Source organism: Peromyscus leucopus, chromosome 7 (genome assembly GCF_004664715.2).
Source record: "Peromyscus leucopus breed LL Stock chromosome 7, UCI_PerLeu_2.1, whole genome shotgun sequence".
NCBI lineage: Eukaryota > Metazoa > Chordata > Mammalia > Rodentia > Cricetidae > Peromyscus > Peromyscus leucopus.
In genome coordinates, this window is record NC_051069.1 from 102,300,976 (window position 1) to 102,320,193 (window position 19,218).

General features: G+C 44.6%; 1 protein-coding gene and 1 pseudogene across 5 annotated transcripts in view; one reads left to right on the top strand and one right to left on the bottom strand.

Annotated features, from left to right (window-relative positions):
- The first annotated feature begins 5,847 nt into the window (after positions 1–5,847).
- Ubp1 (upstream binding protein 1) overlaps positions 5,848–19,218 on the top strand; it is a 50,197-nt gene continuing 36,826 nt past the window's right edge. For 2 of the 5 annotated variants that reach the window (XR_005092047.1, XM_028893001.2), the window contains exon 1: positions 6,146–6,454. Coding sequence is in view for 4 of the 5 variants with exons in the window: in XM_028893001.2 (XP_028748834.1) it covers positions 6,342–6,454 (113 nt within the window). In the remaining variant the exon portion in view is untranslated. Of the gene's footprint in view, positions 5,915–6,143; positions 6,455–19,218 lie in introns of those variants that run through there. The other 3 variants (XM_028893004.2, XM_037208004.1, XM_028893002.2) reach the window with 3 other exon arrangements.
- LOC114709259 lies at positions 12,358–13,027 on the bottom strand (annotated as a pseudogene).

Below are 19,218 nucleotides of genomic sequence, written 5' to 3' on the forward strand. Positions count from 1 at the left end.
GGAGTTGAAGATTAGTTATAGTTTTCCTTGTTAACAAATTCAGAAAAGGCTGGGCAGTGGTGGCACACGCCTTTAATCCCAGCACTCGGGAGGCAGAGCCAGGTGGATCTCTGTGAGTTCGAGGCCAGCCTGGTTTACAGCATGAGCTCCAGGAAAAGTGCAAAGCTACACAGAGAAACCCTGCCTCAAAAAAAAAAAAAATTCAGACAAGAAACTCACTAAAAATATGTAAGGTATCTAAGATTGAAAGACATCAAAAGATATTTTTGGTTGGTAATACAAGTTACGATAGAAAGTGAATTAGGACTTGTCCTGGAGGAGGTGGGAATGGAGGGTAGGCTGGGGGTAAGGGGAGGGAGTGGGAGGGGGGAGAATAGGGGAACCCATGGCTGATATGTAGAACTGAATGGTATTGTAAAATTATATATATATATATATATATATATATATATATATATATATATATATACTAGTAAAATATTGGCGCTTTCATAGCGTTCAACCTAGTGTATGATAGGAAAAAAGACATTTTTAAAAGTAGGACTTTACCAGTATTATTGTATAGGATGAGATAGAAATGGGTACTTTACAGATACTTGTACTAATAAATAAGTAAATATATATTTTAACTAAAAAAAAAAAAAGAAAGTGAATTAGGTACAACAGTTTGGACTGACCAAAATAGGATAAATAATGGAGTTCGCTGAATCTGTCAAATGTTAATTGACTGGACATTGTTAATATAATTCTTGATTGTATATATTGTATATACTTGTATATTTTTTTCTTATATTAGTTATAACCTTCTTTTATTATTTTAGACAAAAAGGGGAAATGTAGTGATATAGTATGTACCCCAATAAAGCTATCCTGGGGATCAGAGGACAGAGCCAGCAAGTAGAATAGACACAGAGGCCAGACAGTGGTGGCCTCACCCTTAATCCTATCAGATTAAGGCAGAGATCGGTCTGGATCTCTGTGAATTCAAGGCCACATTGGAAACAGAGACTGGCAGTGGTGACATAAATCCTTAATCCCAGTACTGGAAAGCACGCATGCCTTTGATCCCAGGAAGTGATATGGCCAGGCAGAGAAAGGTATATAAGGCATAAGGAAACAGGAACTTACCCTCTTGAGGCGAGGATTTCATAGAGGTAAGAACGTGGCTGGCTTGTTTTGTTTCTCTGGTCTTTCAGCTTTCACCCCAATATCTGGCTCTGGGTTTTTTATTAATAAGACCTTTTAAGATTCGTGTTACAGTAAGAGCCCAGTGTCGATAGTGTACCAGAAACAAGAGGCCTTAAAGAAGACCAACAACTCATTACAATGAACATTTGCATTTAAAGTAGAGAGGACAAAAGGATATACTCCATGACACACCACAGCTCCAAGTGCCACTAAGAAAGATGAATAGGTATTGGAGAGGTGGGAAAGATGGAGGAACAAAGTGGTTTTAGTTTGTTGTTGTTGTTTTGAATTCATGTTTTTTTTAACTTTTCTTTTGGGGAGGCCAATACAGTGGTGAGGGGCAGATATGGAGGAACTGGGAAATGAGAGGGACTGGGGTGCATGATGTGAAATTCCCAAAGGATTAATAAAAAATTATGTTAAAAACAGTACACATAAGCCTGTGTATACATATATACATACAATTTAAATGAAGTATTCTCATCTGGACTGACAATGCTCCCTCCTAGAGCCAAAGACCATCTAACAAGAATTCAAACACCAGATTTGAGAAACTCTCTTTTGAGTTGTTGGTCACAGTTGTCCAAGAAATTGTGAAAACATTACAGGCTATTACTGTTGCCCTGTTTTGCTCCCTAGAAGTAGAAAATTAGTCCCTGTTGCTGAAGATGCCATGCACTTCATTTGCTGGGCCTAAAAGCTCCTGAGCTGGACCTGACCTGAAAGTCTTTTTCCTGAGACTAGCTTTTATGGTACCAGAAGGTGCCATGTATCTTCAAAAAGAAGAAAGAAATCCACAGTCCTAACCAGCTTGACACATACAACCCACAACAATGACCATCATGACATGATACCCTTAAGGATGTAGTAGTGGCACACACATCTTGGTGGTAACCCATCGCTCTCTACTTGGACTTAAAACCTGCTGCACAAGAAGGAAATCATTCTAGCACTGGAAACCTAGCCAATTACCCTCAGCTAGCGAGGACCTTAAAGGAGAACCCACAACCACCAATTTATTAAACCAGCATTGTCTCTAACCATAGTCCACTAATTGTCCTTATACTCACAGATAAATGTAGTCCTCACCCCTTATCAAGGAAGCTCCCCTTTGCAGATGGAGACTATTACAGAAAACCACAACCAATCAAAATGCAGAACTGTGGATCCCCAGTTCCAATGGATACATTTAAAATATGACTCCTGAACAAACATTTACAATACAACTCCTGTACCTAAGGTTCAAGGAGCATCGCTGGAGAGGGGACTGAGATTTTAAGAGCCAAAGGATGAAGGTGTTTACTGTGAGGTTGTGAAGCTACATCCATAAAGTCTCACCAACATGACTGCCGAAACATGAGCTGAACAAGGACAACAACAGTAAATATGCTAACATGGATCAGGGATAGACCAAGAGGCCTTAATCCTACATAAAGAACTACAGGCAATGAAGGAAGGCTGAGAGCAGGAGAAATAGTTTTCCCCAGGAAAGAGCACACCAATTGGTTAACCAATTCCAAATGGTCAGCCATGAAAGATACATACAAGTAACATACAGACTGAGCAGGTTGTTCTTATGTATTTAGGAATATATATACATATGTGTATATATATGCATATATACATATAACAACAATGGAAAAAGAGGTCATGAATTTGAAAGAAAGGAAGAATGGTTTAGGGAAATGTTTGGAGGGAGGAAAAGGAAGGGGTAAATGATGCAATTTTAATCTCAAAAATAAAAGAATAAGCTAGGTGGTGGTTAAAAAAAATAGACAAGTGATAGAGGCAGAGATATATTCAATGTGACCACATTATGAAGAGAACCAAATGAAGTGTTCCAGTGAACCTGACCCACTCCATATTCAAGGGTAATAACAGAGGTTTTGGTACAATAGAGGGCAAGAAGTGTGTATATCTAATCAGTACCAGTCATGGTGTGGTCCCACAAATTACTGAACTATCATTATCTCAGCTCTCTTTTCTGTAAGAAAAATCTCTCCTGGAAGACAAAGAGACAGGCATAAACATTCCCGCCCCCTCTCTTTCTCAGCAAAAGTGTCTTCTAAATATCTCGTGTACTCCCGGTCCAGGAGCTATCTCTAAAGTTGGAATCAAGGTAAAACAACCTATGTTTTCCCAACTTTTGGGGTACAGATTTCTTACTCCTGCAGCTGCCTCCTTCCCTACTCCTTTCCCTAATCTTTTAACGACCTTCCTTTCCACAGGGCTCTCTAAATCTCAATCGAGGCCTCTATAAGCACCCTCCATCCTTGGCTCACGAACTGACTTGCAGAAAAGTAATGTGTTTGAAGAGAAAATGCAGGGGCTACCCTCGGAGGCCTAGGTCTCAGGTTCAGACTTTTAAAGAAAAGGAGAGGGACAGTATTGCAGAGAAGGCTCCATGCAGCCTGGGATTTTCCTCACAGTAACAATAACTCACAGTGTCCTGTCAAAGCCCTCACATCTAATCCCCACCCCCAAGGTAGATTTTTTACTTTTGAGACAGACAAGATTGACCTTGAACATTTTTCTTTTAGAAAAAGATTTAAAATTTTTGATTATGTGTATGTATGTATGTATGTATGTATGAGTGCAGCTGCCTACAGAGGTCAGAGGAGGGTTCTGGATCCTCTGGAGATGAGTTACAGTTATGAACCACATGATGTGGGTACTGGGAACCAAACTCAGGTTCTATGGGAGAGCAGCAAGAGAGCAGCTTTTAACTGTTGAGCCATCTCTCCAACCCACCCAAACCCCCTCCACACATACCTTTTTTGAGCCAGGTATGAATTTATAACTCAGTCTGTAGCCCAGGTTGGCCTCAAACTAACTGTGATTCTCTTGTGTCAGCTCCCTGGAGCTGCGATTACATGCATGAACCCTCCTGCCCTGCTTCCAAAGACAAACATTTTACAGAGAAAAGCTCATTTTCCTTGGGTATGGTCTTGACTAAGTCTAATTTGTTCCACTAATTTGTCTCCTGGTCTTTCAGTAGAACTATGAGCTGAACTAATCCAAGAGTCGCTGCTGTTTTGAGACAGGGTCTCACTATGTAGCCTTGGCTGGCCTGGAGCTCACTCTGAAGACCAGGCTTCACCTCCCTCGGCCTCTGAAGTGCAGGGATGGAAAGCATGCACCACCACTCTTGGCCCTAACCTTAGATGTTGGCAACTGTTTTCTTAGATTTCAGAGGCTCTGCTTCTACATATGTTTGAGTACTTTTTTAGTGCATAGATTGGTTAAAGAGATGGGATAATAGTTTGCACAATTATATTCATCCTAAGAATCAGAGAATTATCCCTCCCCTTATTTTCCTCTGTACTTTCCAACAGTTAATAATAGACCTAGCTAATCCATGTTGCTGGACCCACTTCCATCTGCTCACTACTCAAATCCTGTACTTTGGAGACACTATTTTGTTGAAAAGAAATACTCATCAAAGATCAGCCCTGATAAGTGGGGTGGTGGGGTGGGGAGCAATTCTCCTCAAAGCTTCATGTTTAGGGATAACCAGACACAGAAGACCTTCAGTGGGAAGTAAAAAGAGGCACCTGGCAATGGGTAGGAAGCCTCCATGCTGAGTGCAGCCTTCGTTTTCTGCTGTGGTTATCTCCGTTTCTTCCTTTGTCTGCAAGTTACCTGAACTATATGACTTTCTGTTTTTATTTAATTTTATTTTAATGTGCACTGGTGTGAGTGTCATATCCCCTGGAACAGGAGTTACAGACAATTGTAAGCTGCCGTGTGGGTGCTGGGAATTGAACCTGGGTCTCTGGAAAGCAGCCAGTGATCTTAACCGCTGAGTCACCTCCCCAGCCCCGGCCTCTTGTTTTCTTTAGAAAATCATTTCGTTTTCTTCAAGTTAACCCTCACAGCAATTTACATGCTTTGTGTTGGGGCACAAGAATAAGGAATAAGGTGGGTGTCACACATTCTTCTGCCATCTGAAAGTCACCCGATGGTCTGTGTTCTGTAAATCTCAATTTGTTTGTTCTGCTTGAGTCAGGACCACACGACGTAACCTTGGCTTGGCTGCAGCTCCCTAAGTAGACGAAGCTGATCTCGTGCTCTGATCAGCCTGCTTCTGCCTCCCAAGTGCGGGGATTAAAGTTTGACTCTTCGGGGGCAAGGCTTTGGGCAGCCTTTTAGGGAGGGCTGACTGACTGATTCTCCTGCCAGTTAAGATTTTCTGCACAACAGGATCTAATTTAACTCCTCAGACCAGATGTCGCAGCTTTTCTCTGCAGTGGAGAGAAAAGCCGGCGAAGAGGTATTTTCCCGCATCGACGGAAGTAGGACCCGGAACCACTTCCTCCAGTGCGAGCCAATGAGCTCTTTCTTATGGCAGCCAATTTAGTCCCGGAGTCCTCCGGACGGGAAGAACGTTTTGATTGGTGGCGCAGCCGAGTGCGCAGAGGCTCACGGGAGTCAAGTCCCGCCGCTTCGCCGTGACTGCCCAGGAGACCTGTCAGTCAGCCGAGCCGCCCCTCTGGTCACGCCTCTTCCGCCGCCGGGCCGCGACGCCGTGGGGGCCGGGCAGCTCCGCTCGGCCCAGGCGCTTGTGCCGCTGAGAGGCGCGGGGCCGCGCGGGGCGGGCCTGGGAGGGGAGCGGCCGCGGGGGCGGGGCCGGGGCGGGGCCGGAGGAGGAGGCGGAAGCGGCGAGCGAGCTGGAGCTGGAGTCGCCTCGAAGCTGCGTCCGGGCCGGCGGAGCGGCGGCGGCGGGGTTGGCCGGGGCGAAGGGGCGCTGGAGCCTGGGCGGGCGGGCAGAGGCCGGGGGGGCGCGGCCCGGGTGTGGGTGACGGGCGTGCCGGGAGGATGCGAGCCGGGGCTGTGGGGCGGGGCGGGCGGCGGCCGCGGGAGCGGCGCCGGGGGCGGGCGGCCGCATGAGGCGCTGGGCCGGCGGCCGCGGGAGGGCGGCGCGGCCCGCGGCCCGGTCGCTCCCGCTGCAGCTGCTGGCCGGCGCGCTGTGCCCTGACAGCTGGGCCTCGGCCGCTCTCGTCTCGGCCGCGTCCCGGGCCGCCGCTGGTGACCACTCGCCGCGCTGCCGGAGGCTTCACCCGCGCCCTCCCTCAGGACGCGCCCGCGGAGCTCGGGCGCCTTCGCCCCGGACCCGGAGGCCGCGCTGCGCGGGGCGGCGGCGAGGCTGGAAGATGGCCTGGGTGCTCAAGATGGACGAGGTGATCGAGTCCGGGCTGGTGCACGACTTCGACTCCAGCCTGTCCGGCATCGGGCAGGAGCTGGGCGCCGGCGCCTACAGCATGAGGTAAGGGGCGCGCGCGGCTGCCTCCCTCCGCCCGCTGGGGCCTGGGCCACGGGGTCGGGGTCCTGCCGCGTGGCTCCGTGGCCTCGGAGCCCGGCGGGGGCGCCTGGAGCTGGGCCCCGCCGCTAGCCCAGGGAAGCCGCTCTAGCTGTGGAGATTGGGTCAGAGGGGCAAGGGAGACTTCCTTTCCATTGGATTTCCGAGGCTTTTTAGCTGCGATAGGCTTGTACAAAAGGCACCGCTTGTGATGGGAAAACACGGTAGCCTTTCCTGCCGTGCCTTTTAGGGTGGCCTTTGCATTTCAGCCACTAGACATTATAACAGTAAGTTATATTGTGAATGAAAGTAACCCCGAGGGTCGGCGAGCGCGTTGACTTTCTGTGTAGTCTCCTGATAGTGTGAAAGTGAAGCTGGACCCTTGCCTTGGTTTCTTCGGTCTCAAAGTGACTCCCCTCAGGCTGTTTCCTCTTGCAGAGGGCTTTAAGATTGTGCCACAAAGTGCCACAAACAATAGTTTAGTCACTGCAGTCTGCACCAGCAGCTGTTCCATTTTGTATAAATGGGAGAGGTTGAAACAGATAGGAGCCAAGTATGTCTTCGCCTTATCCCGAAAGAGTTGAAGAATTCTTTGTGGCCCTGGAAGCTCTTTGTTTTGATGTTGGAATATGACTTGTGTAGGGTATGGTTTAGCCAATGAAGTGAAAAACGGAGTGGTCTTTGAAACTGGTGTGAATTAAGTATGATATTGTTTTCAGAAAATGCCTGGTGTGTGAAGTGCAGCTTCTAGAAGCTCTCTTAGTTTCCCTGTCGCCCAGGGGAGGACAGGAGCGTTAATACCCCATAAGAAATGACCTGGGTCGGAGCTGGTCTGGAGAAGTCGAAGCTCATCCCTGAAGCAATTTGGCTTGGCTCTGCCCCACACAGAACTCTCAGAACAGTGGGCAGCAGCGATGGAAAGCATGCTCAACTGAGAATTAAGTCTCTCACATCTAACCCGGTGTGGTCTCTGCTCACCCCTAAACTTGGCACCTCCTTTCACTCCAGTTGTGTAACTTGAGGGCTTAAATGAGGTGGATTGTTTTCTAGAACAGCTGTCTTGGTTGTTGAGAAAACTGAGCTACTGCAAGTCTCGGGATCACCTAGAGAGGTGTACTGAAGAGGAGGCTTTCCTGTGGAAGCCTCCTCCAGTGAGTGCCCTTGGCCACTGGAGAGCACATGTGTCTCCTCGTTTTTCAGTCGGACGGGGCTGCTGAAAAGCTTGCTTATTGGCAGTTTCTAGAGCTTGACTTCTTTCTAGGGTCTTCTGTGAACTGTGCTTAGTTTTTTTGTTTTTGTTTGTTTGTTTAAATTTTTGGTGATTTTGCCAACTGGCTAACTTGTGTTTTGTGTTATTTCTCTGAAGAGGAAATCAATTCTTAGAGATATCCTTCCTTTGACCTTATTCTTGAAGTTGTGCTGGCATCTTTGTGTTCTCATTAGTGACACTACACTGGGAAAACTGTTTCCTTCTGTGGTTTTGGCGGTGTCATTTAGTCTAAAATTCCCAATGTGTCTGAAAGTCAGTAGCAGTTTTTGAGGGGGCTTGTTTATTTGTTCATATTCAACTGGGTTCTGAGAAATCAAGAGGAGTTTGCCTCCTATGCCTTCAAGACCCTTGATTTAAAATCTTCATGTATAAGACATTGTGAAATTGAGCTGACGAGGAGAAAGTCTGAAGGGCATTAGTCTTCCATAGGCCTCCCTCCCTTGGTTTGCTGTCTCTCTCCCCATTTATCTTGAGCAGCCTGCTTGTTCTGCATAGGAATCTGATCAGAAGCAAGCCTTGCCTTTTTGTTATTTGTTCTCACCTATTAAGCTCAAAAAGTAAGCCTGAGGTGGTGGCTCACATCTGTAATTTCAGCGCTTGGGAGGCTGCGTGAAGATCATCTCAGTTTGAGTCCAGCCTGGGTACCTATTCTCTCTCTCTCTCTCTCTCTCTCTCTCTCTCTCTCTCTCTCTCACACTCACACACACACACACACACACACACACACACAGAGTGAGCGCTTAAGAAGTATACTTGAACTTACTGGAATAATCTTGATAAAATTTGGTTTGGCGGGCTGCAGAGATGGCTCAGCAGGCAAAGGCATTTGCCACCCAGCTTGCAGATGTGCATTCTAGAACACACATGATAGAAGGAGAAAACTGACTTCTGCAAGGTGTCCTTTTATCACATACATGTTGAAGGCACCCTTGTGTGCTCTTTTTTTTTTAAATTGTGTGTAAGCCATTTTTCATTTTTCTTCAGACTGTATTTGTGGGAGTCTTAAAATAAAATTCATTCTGTCTCTTAACTTTATGGCTCTGGGAACTGAACCAAAGACCTTGAGTTTTGTAACTGAAAGTTTTCCTGTGTCCCACCTGGTCTGCAGCCCAAGTAAAGTCCACTCAGACCCATGTAAACACACAGAGGCTTATATTGATTATAACTGCTCGGCCATTAGCTCAGGCTAACTACTGATTATATTAGCTCTTACACTTAAAACTCAGACCATTTCTGTTAATCTATATATTGCCACATCTTCCGTGGCTTTACCTAGTGTCATTACATGCTGCTCCGCGGACAGAGGGCTGGCGTCTTCTGACTCAGCCTTCCAGCCTTCACAGAGTTCTCCTTGTTTGTTTATCCCACCTATACTTCCTGCCTGGCTACTGGCCAATCCATGTTTTATTTATCAACCAATCAGAGCAACACATATTTGCAGCGTACAGAAAGACATTAACCCATCAAAGTTTACTAGGTAAGGTCTTTTTTTTTTTTTCTTTTCTTTTTGAGACTCACTATGCAGTCCAGGGTGTCCAGGAGCTCACCATGTAGCCTAGGTTTGCCTTGAATAGATTCCTGAGTGCTAGGATCATAAGGATAAGCCACCATAGCCAGTTTAGGCAAAGTATTAGAACTTTTTGTTTCTCTTGCATTCATTTATTCATTCATTTATTCATTCATTTATTCATTCATTCATTCATTTTGAAAAGGATCTTATTTAGCCCAAACTGGCCTTGAACTCACCGAGTAGCTGAGGATTTTGAACTTTTGGTCATCCTGCCTCCACTTCCAGAGTGCTTGATTATAGGTGCGAACCACATCCTGGTCTGTATGGTGCTGGCTGGGATTGAACCCAGGTCTTTGTGCATAGTAGCTAGCCAAGCACCGCTACCAATTGAGCTGTATCTACTGCCCTTTCGACCTTTTTCAGACTTTTTTTAAAAGACTGTCTTGGAGCTTACAGTGTAGCCCAGACTGATCTCAAAACTTGAGATCGGCTTCTGCATTTCCAGTACTGCAATATTATTCTTTATTCTTTTTTTGTTTTTGTTTTTTTGAGACAAGATTTCTCTGTGTAGTTTTGGTCTTTCTCCTGGTTGTCCTGGAACTCACTATGTAGACCAGGCTGGCCTCAAACTCCCAGAGATCAGCCTACCTCTCGGATTAAAGGCATGTGCTACCATGCCTGGCTGCAATTTTATTCTTAAAACTTATTTTAGGGGGTAGTTTCTCAGCTCCCCCCATCCCCTAGACAGGGTTTCTCTGTGTAGTTTTGGTGCCTGTCCTGGATCTCGCTCTGTAGACCAGGCTGGCCTTGAATCCACCTGGCTCTGCCTCCCGAGTGCTGGGATGTTTAAAGGCGTGCACCACCACCACCCAGCATTTCCACAGCTTTTGTGGACAATAACTTGAAAAAATTGGAGAATTGTGGGTTTTTTTGTTTTTGTTTTTGTTTTCTAGATCTATGGCCTTATATGTGTTTTATTAAATAATGTAGGCTTATGGTATTGGGGACATATTTAGGCAAATTTCCAGTATTCCTTTTGCTTCTCTTTTTCTGGGGGAGGGGTCTGGTTCTCTTTTTGCAGGTATGTGTTCTGCAGCCAGACTTTTAAGCTAGCTAATTTTTTATTACAATATCAATTCCAGGATGGGAGTGGAGCTGGCTGAGTTGGTAGAGTGTTTGCCTAGCATGCATGAAGCCCTGGGTTCAGTCCCCAGCACTGCCTGAAACTGGGCATAGTGTTACATACATCACTTAGGAATATTGTAGGTAGGAACATTAGAAATTCAAGGCTGTTCTGGTCTACATAGCAAGTTCTAGACCATCTTGAGATACATGAGACAAAAGAAAGGAAGGAAGGAAAGAAGAAAGAAAGCCCTTATTAATTTATAACCACAAACCACTTTGTATTATTATTATTATTTTTTTACTAAAAGCTATTTTGCAAAATGTTAAAGTTAGCCATAAGAATGAAATTTCTTATTTTCTATTTTGTAAAACTTAACTTTTCCCCCCTTGAATTTGCTTATCTGATACTTTTGTTTTTTTTTTTTTTGTTTTTGTTTTTTTTGTTGTTTTGTTTTTTTGAGACAGGGTTTCTCTGTGTAGCTTTGCGCCTTTCCTGGAACTCACTTGGTAGCCCAGGCTGGCCTCGAACTCACAAAGATCCGCCTGCCTCTGCTTCCCGAGTGCTGGGATTAAAGGCGTGCGCCACCACCGCCCGGCTACTTTTGTTTTTTTGATTGATTGGTTGGTTTTTCAAGACAGAGTTTCTTTATATAATAGCTCTGGCTGATTGGGAACTCATTTTGTAAACCAGACAGGCCTCGAACTAACAGAGATCTATTTGCCTCTGCCTCCCCAGTGCTGGGATCAAAGTCTTGTGCCACCACTGCCTGGCTTGCTTATCTAATACAGGTGAAGAAAATTAGCCTCACAAAGAGAAGTACTTAATTTTGTTTATGTACATAGCTTTTTCAGATCATTGTGGATATTATTCTTTGAACATATCAACATTTGACAAGTGGTAGATTACTTTTTAAAAAACTTACTAACTTGGAGAGATGGTTCAGTGGTTAAGAGCACTCACTAGCTGTTCTTCCAGAGGACTCAGGTTCAGGTTCACATCTAACCATCTACATGGCAGTTCACAACTGTCTTTAACTCCAGTCTCAGGGGATCCACAGCCCTCTCCTGGCCTCCTCCAGCGCCAGGCTTACATGTGGGGCACAGGCATATGCAGATAAAACATCCATACACATAAAATAAGTTACATTTTAAAACTTTATTTAGTGTGTGTGTGTGTGTGTGTGTGTGTGTGTGTGTGTGTGAGAGAGAGAGAGAGAGAGAGAGAGAGAGAGAGAGAGAGAGAGAGAAAGAGAACAAGAACCACAGCTTTAGGGTGGAAATGGATGACAGCTTGCTTTGGTCAGTAGATGTTGCAGATTAAACTCAGGTTGCCAGGATTGGCAGCAAATGCTTTTACCCACTGAACTGTCTAGTGATAGTCTCCTAAAACTCAGCTGGTGTGCAGAATCCAAAACCATGACATTTCAGTACTTTTCTGGTTTTGCTTTTTTGGTTTCTTGTGGGTTTTTTTTTGTTTTTGTTTTTAATTTTAAAAAAATGTATTTACTTAGAAGCATTCAGAATGTCAACAAAACAGCTGCAATTTTTTTTTTTTTTTTTGCAATTACAGAGTGGTATTCAGTTAACAGAACAATTATCTTTGTATAAGCTGCATCAGAGACAACTGAAGATGAAAAAAATAAATAGATAAATAAAACAAAAACAAAAAAAAAACTACCGTCCCCATATACGACTAATTTGTGCTGTGCACCAACAAGAACCTGCTTTAAATTTCCATGCCAATTTACAACCCCCAGACTGTACCAGGCAAGGTTAGTGGCTATTGAGAATACCACCAGGACAGGGCTATCTAAAGACACATTCGGTAGTGTGTTAACTATACAAAAAAAAGACACTGTACAGTTTAAAAACAGATCTTACACAGCCTTACATTTCATTTTTTTTTCTTTACAAGGAGTGAGTTGTGTACAGGGGGGTTAAATGCTTTATAGACAAGAAAAAAACTGCGCTAGAACCAACTTATTCATCATCTTCATCTTCGTCTTCCTCTTCTTCCTCCTCTTCCTCATCCTCTTCATCCTCCTCCTCATCTTCCTCTTCCTTCTTTTTCTTGCTCTTTTCAGCCTTGACGACCCCCTTCTCTGCATCAGGTTTTCCTTTAGCCCTGTAGGCAGCGATGTCCTTCTCGTACTTGTCAGCCTTCTTCTCGTAGGGCTGCTTGTCGCCCGAAGCAGTGCTGCTCACATCTCCCCCAGCTTCTTCTTCGCCACATCCCCGATGGACAAGCCGGGGTGCTCTCCTTTGATTTTTGGGGCGATACTCAGAACAAGACGGCCGAACAAGGCCTCTTGGGTGCATTGGGGTCCTTGAACGTCTTTTTGATCTCCCCTTTGGGGGGATGTAGGTTTTCATTTCTCTTTCATAACGAGCCTTGTCAGCTTTTGCCATGTCTGCAAATTTCCCCTTTTCTTTAGCAGACATGGTCTTCCACCTTTCTGAGCACTTCTTCGAGAACTCTGAGAAGTTGACAGAAGCATCCGGGTGCTTCTTCTTGTGTTCCTCCCGGCAAGTTTGCACAAAGAATGCACATGAGGACATTTTGCCTCTCGGCTTCTTAGGATCTCCTTTGCCCATGTTTAGTTGATTTTCCTCTGCCCAGTGCCGGTCTGGCTCTCGCTTGCCCCGGGGCTGTCTGAGCTCAGTGTACTGCCGGTTTCTTGTTTTGAGGCAGTCTATTTACGTAGCCCTTTTGGCTGGAACTCTCTATCCTCCTGCCTCAGAGTGCTAGGTTATTGGAGTTTGCTGCTATAGTCAGTTACATTTTGACACTTTTAAGTTACACAGTATCAAGAAGTTGTATTCTTTAATATAGACGGCTCTCCTGCACATGGTGGAGGCTCAGACTTTATTACTGCAACATACTGTCAACTTTTTTTGCCTTGAATGATGGGCTTGCTCTGTTAAATTTTAAAATCACATTTATTTATTGTGTTTGTGCATACCCCAGGATGTGCTTGATGTAAAGGTCAGAAGATAGCTTTTGGGAGTGGGTGTTCTCCTTCCACCAGGTGTGTCAGGACTAGAACTCAGATTGTCAGGCCTGTCAGCAAGCCCTTTTACCTGCTGAGTCCTCTTGCCAGTCTTCATGGTGTTAATGTGGAGACCATTTCTGTTCTACATCTAGATCAGAGTCATCATACCTTTTCAGGTTAAAATGATGTCTGTTCCTGTCTCACACACTTGTAAGATCTGTCCCTCAGCTTTACCACTTATTGGAGCCCATAGAAGTTGAGTAGCCTGCAGAGTGTTACTCAGTGAGTGACAGCTAAGGTTTGCAGGTTCAGACTAGGACTGACCTCTGGTCCTTTCCGTTACCTTCTTAAACATCCTACTGATAGTAATTGAACAGTCTCCACATAGAAGAGTAGGATCTCAACAGGAGGAAAGTGGACTGAGAATCCTGTGCTTTTTGTTGTTTGGCTTTGTGTTGTGTTGTTTTTTGAGTGGGGTTTCCTTATATAGTCCATGCCATAGCCCATGCTGTCCTCAAATTCACTGTGTAGCTCAGGCTGACCTAAAACTTGTGCAATTCTTGTGTAGAGGCACATGACTTGGTTAGAACTTCTATTATTGTTGTGCTACCCCCACCTCACTTGTTATCATTCTGATCATTTTATTTCATTCTAGGAATGTGTAAGATCTCAGGTTTTCTGCATAGCTAGAGTGTGTCATTAAATGGTGACTGTAGGTCTTATATTTCTTTCTGTCTCCCTCTTTGTGAGATGTCTAGGGTTTCAATGAAACGTTGGCTAGAGACACCAAAAGGAGGAATCCTTAGTTATCTTACTGATTTTAATAGAGAATTCTATATTCTAAATTTAAATTCTAAATTCTCCTAAATTGTCTCCATCCTGAGAGAAGATTGGCTTTTTATTTAGCTTTCTTTTCTTTTAAAAAATATTTTAAAAGGTTTTATTTTATTTTATATGTGTGTGAATGTTTGCCTGCATGTATGTATGTGCACCATGTTTGTGCTTGGTGCCCAAGGGGGCCAGAAGAAGGTATTATCAGATTTTCTTCAACTGGGGTTATGGATAGTGTATGTCATCATGTGGATGCTGGGAACGAAACCCAGGTCCTCTTTAAGAGCAGCAAGTTCTTAACCATAAGCCATCTCTCTAGCCCTCTTTTTTTTATTGCATTTTATATTAAAAAGTGTGTGTGTGTGTGTGAGAGAGAGAGAGAGAGAGAGAGAGAGGGAGGGAGGGAGGGAGAGAATGTGTTGTGTGACTTGGCACAGCACACATGTGGAGGTTAAAGGCTAACTTGCAGAATTCCATTCTTTCATTCTACCTTGTGGGTCCCAGCTTGCCAACAAGTGCTTCTACCAGATGAGCAGTTTCACTGCCCTTTCTTTGTTCATTTTTCTTAGAGCTATAAGCTCATGTGGAATTAACTATTCAAAGGTTGAAGCCAGGCATGATGACACACACATGAAATCCTAGTACTTAGAAGTGGAGGCAGGAGGATTGGTTGTTCAGGACCATTCTTAGCTACTGAGTGAATTCCAGGCTATCCTGAGTTACATGAAACCGTCTCTCAAGACAGGAAAAAATGGGGGCTGGAGAGATGGCTTAGTTGTTAAGAGCACTGGCTGCTCATTCCAGAGGACCTAGGTCAATCAATTCCCAGCACCCATATGGCAGCCTAAAACCGTCTGTAATTCTAGTTCCCAGGGATCCACCACCCTTACACAGACATACATGCAGGCAAACACTAATGCTCATAAAATTAAAGACAAATTATTTTTGAAAAAGACAAAAATGTTTTGTAAGCCGGGCGGTGGTGGCGCACGCCTTTAATCCCAGCACTCGGGAGGCAGAGGCAGGCGGATCTCTGTGAGTTCGAGGCCAGCCTGGCTACAGAGCGAGATCCAGGAAAGGCGCAAAGCTACACAGAGAAACTCTGTCTTGAAAAACCAAAAAAAAAAAAAAAAAAAAATGTTTTGTAAAATTCACCCAGAGTGAATTCTAGATTTGAGGTTTTAGCTCTTTTTCAATGAGAATGTTTGCAAAACTGTTTGTACATGTAGTTTTTTTTTTCAGGTACATGGGAATATTGAGATTATCTTAGTTGTGCTTGATGCACAATTCTAGTTGAGTCTTAGCTTCACATTGCTCGGTAGTTAGTGACCTTTTGCCCTTGCTCCTGCCCACCCTATGCTCCACACTTTCCTAGACGGCTTCCCAGCCTCAGGATGCCTCCTCTGTGTCCAGCTGCAGACTCTAGTTGCTTCTAGAAACAAGAGCACATCTAGGTGATCTGCAGTCTTGGCCAGGTGGGCACACGCCTTTAAGTGCAGCACTCAGAGGCTCAGGCAGGCGATCTCTGAGGCCAGCCTGGTCTACATAGTGAGTTCCAGGACAGCCAGAGCTACATAGTGAGACCCTGTGTCAATGCCCCCCCCCAACAACAACGACGACGACAACCCACTGCAACTTCAGTCTTTATCCTCTGCTCCCCTCCGTTCCACTCCCCCCTGCCGTCTTATGGATACCTCCTTTCTCCTATTCCGTTTCCCTGACTTTCCAGTCACAGTCGGAGCTGCCATTCAGCCCGAGTTCTTAATTTGGTTCATCTTAATTTCCTGTTCTGGAATTCTATGTGTTAGCTCTCCTTGGAAGTCTCTTGTTCCTTGCAGGTCTTTCTAGACTTCTTCAAACTAGGTGAGCATGATTTCAGAGTTTGAATCATTTCTGTATCCAGTTAGGAAAATGGAAGCCACTGAGCTGTTTGTAGCAGCAGGGAGCGTAGTGAAACCTTCCACAGCAGAGGTGCCGAGAGGGCTGGGAAGGACTGTGGTGCCCTTAGCTCCTGCTGGCTCAGCATCTAGCTCTTAGAAGCCTGTGTGTTACCTGCCTTGCCTTTCCCTGCCCCACTCTGAAATCTTCCACACGTGCTTCTCTTTGCTGAAAACTAACAAGATTCCAGTTAGTAGGAAGTCTCCTATGAGGGTTGTGAGGCCTCTGTCCTCTGCAGCACAGATCGAAAAGTGCTGGGTACTGCAGACAGGAGTCTGGGACTGGGTGTTAAACCATCTGTTGTTTTTGCTTTGGGTTCTTATTCCTAGAGTCTTGTTTGTCCTTTTATGCTTGGTATTTTTGAATCTTGGCATTGTGGAATTACATGGAACAATTTGATGCCTGTGACTTTTCATTAGCTTGTCAAACTCTGGGAGGCCTTCCTGCTTGGCTAGAGCCACCTTGAATCCACATTTAGCAGTTCTTGGATCATCTGGAGAAATTAATGTGACAGGCATCCTTGTAGAAGCTTGCTCTACTTCATCCATTCTCTTCGACTCTTTCCTGTTCAGTTCATTTGAGGGAGGGACTCATTCTAGATCCATAATGTAGCCAGAATAATGACGTAGCTCTGTAATTCTATCTTCAAACTGGAAAGACAGCCTTTGGTAAAAGCTATTTTGCATTCCAGGTTTGCTCAGAGTTTCTGGACTTTGCTTGTATTTTAGCCTCTTTCTGTAAAGACAGTTAGCTCTTAAGTCCTTGTAAGAAGATTTTATGTTGGGGCTGCTTCTGTAGGTGACCAAGGTTCATTTCCCAAGACCTGCATTGTGGCTTGCAACCGCCTACTCATAACTCTAAGATGTAGAGGATCCAGCACTCTCTTCTGGCTTGAGCTCCTGTATCAATGTGGGGCATATAAAATTCATACATGCACACTAAATAAATTCATTCATTCTTTCTTTTTTTTAAAGAAAAACATTTTTGTTCTTTGTTTTTCCGAGACAGGGTTTCTCTGTGTAGCTTTGCTCCTTTCCTGGAACTCACTCTGTAGCCCAGGTTGACCTCGAACTCACAGAGATCCACCTGCCTGTGCCTCCCAGTGCTGAGATTAAAGGCGTGAGCCACCACCGCCTGGCTTTTTTTTTTTTTTTTTTTTTAAAGAATATATGTGATTTCCTCTGTATAGCTCTGGCTGCCCTATAACTCGCTCTGTAGACCTTGCTGGCCTCAAGTCAGAGATTCACCTGCCTCTGCTTCCCAACTGCTAGGATTAAAGGCATGTGCCACGACCTCTGGACATATATGTGTATAATATATGTGATATTATAGAGCGATCACTGTTTTTGCTGTTCTGGACTCTCAGTAGTCTTGGTCTTGGACATCTGCCTCAATTGTCTGCTTTCTTGTTCTGAGTGGGGCAGAGTTGGCATATAGACTGTTCTGTTAGTTCAGGTCTCCATGTTAGTTTCCATCTTGGTTTTATTTTGAATTTTGAAAAAAATTATTACATTTTATTACTCTGTGTGTGAATGCATGTATACATATGCATAGCGCAGCACACATGAGAAAGTCAAAGGACAGTTTGTTGGGGTTGGCCCTGTCCTTTCCTTCCATGTGGATCCTGGGGACTAAACTGGTCACCACACTTATGTGACAAGGGCCTTTCCTGCATGAGTCATTTAGCCAGCCCTTTCTTTGTCTTTGGAATTATTTAGAACTTCACCTTCCAAATATGCTTTCATGACTTACTTGCTACTTTCTCACTAAGAAGGCATCACATTTTCACTTGTTTTTGAAAACTACCCCATTGCTGTAGTTGTGTTCAAAGCTATGAGAGCAGGCAGGACGGACACTCAGTGCATGCTGGGCCCAGTCATCCTGGAAAGCATCGTGTACTGCTAGATATTTAGGGATCCTTACGGTTCTTCATCCGGTTCTTCATATGGTCATTTTATCAAGTTTCTTGGGCTCTTCTCTTGCCTGCCTGCCTGCCTGCCTTCCTTCCTTCCTTCCTTCCTTCCTTCCTTCCTTCCTTCCTTCCTTCCTTTCTTCCTTCCTCTCTCCCTCCTTCCCTCCTTCCTCCCTCCCCTCCTTCCTTCCTTCCTCCCTTCTTCCCCTCCTCTTTTCCTCCCTTCCTCCCCTTCCTTTTTCCTTTCCTTTCCCTTTTCCTTTTCTTTCTTTTCCTTTTTTTCTTGAGATAAGGTCTTATGCAGCTCAGGCCAAACTCAAATTCACTATGTAGCCAAGTCTGGCCTTGAATTTCTGATGCCTCTAGTACTGGAGTTACAGGTGTTTACCACTACACCCAGCATATTTCTTTGTTTTCTGAGGCACAGTCTCCTGTGGCCGAGCTGGTTTTCGTTTCCACATGTAACTAAGGATAACTTTGAATTTCTGACCCTGCCTCTGTTGAGATGGCAGGCATGCACACTGTGCCCAGCTTTGTTAAGGTCTTAAAGTCACAACTTTAGTGCTAACAGTATAGATGGTTCAGCTTTTCTTATCAAGAGTTTTATCTGGTTTTATGCATTTTGTGGCTATGCAGTAGATACATTGTAGGATCAAATCTGTTGTAGCATTTGTGTATCTTTCATTTAAAAATGTTCTATTTGTTTGCAACATCGTGTGATGCCCCAAAATATATATTATTTTATTTGTCAGTTTTTTGTTTTGTTTGTTTTTTGTTTGTTTGTTTTGGTTTTTTCGAGACAGGGTTTCTCTGTGTAGCTTTGCACCCTTCCTGGAACTTGCTTTGTAGACCAGGCTGGCCTCAAACTCACAGAGGTCTGCCTGCCTCTGCCTCCCGAGTGCTGGGATTAAAGGCATGCGCCACCACCACCCAGCACTTATTTGTCAATTTTAAAAGATGAAATTTACTTATTTTAGTTCAATTAAATAATCTGTCCTGGGCTGAAGAAATGGCTCAGGGGTTAAGCACCCTGGCTGCTCTTTCAGAGGGCCCAAGTTCCATTTCTAGAACCCACATGGTGGCTCACAACTACCTGTAACTCCAGTTTCAGGGGATCTGACACCCTCTTCTGGCCTCTGTGGGCAGAGCAGC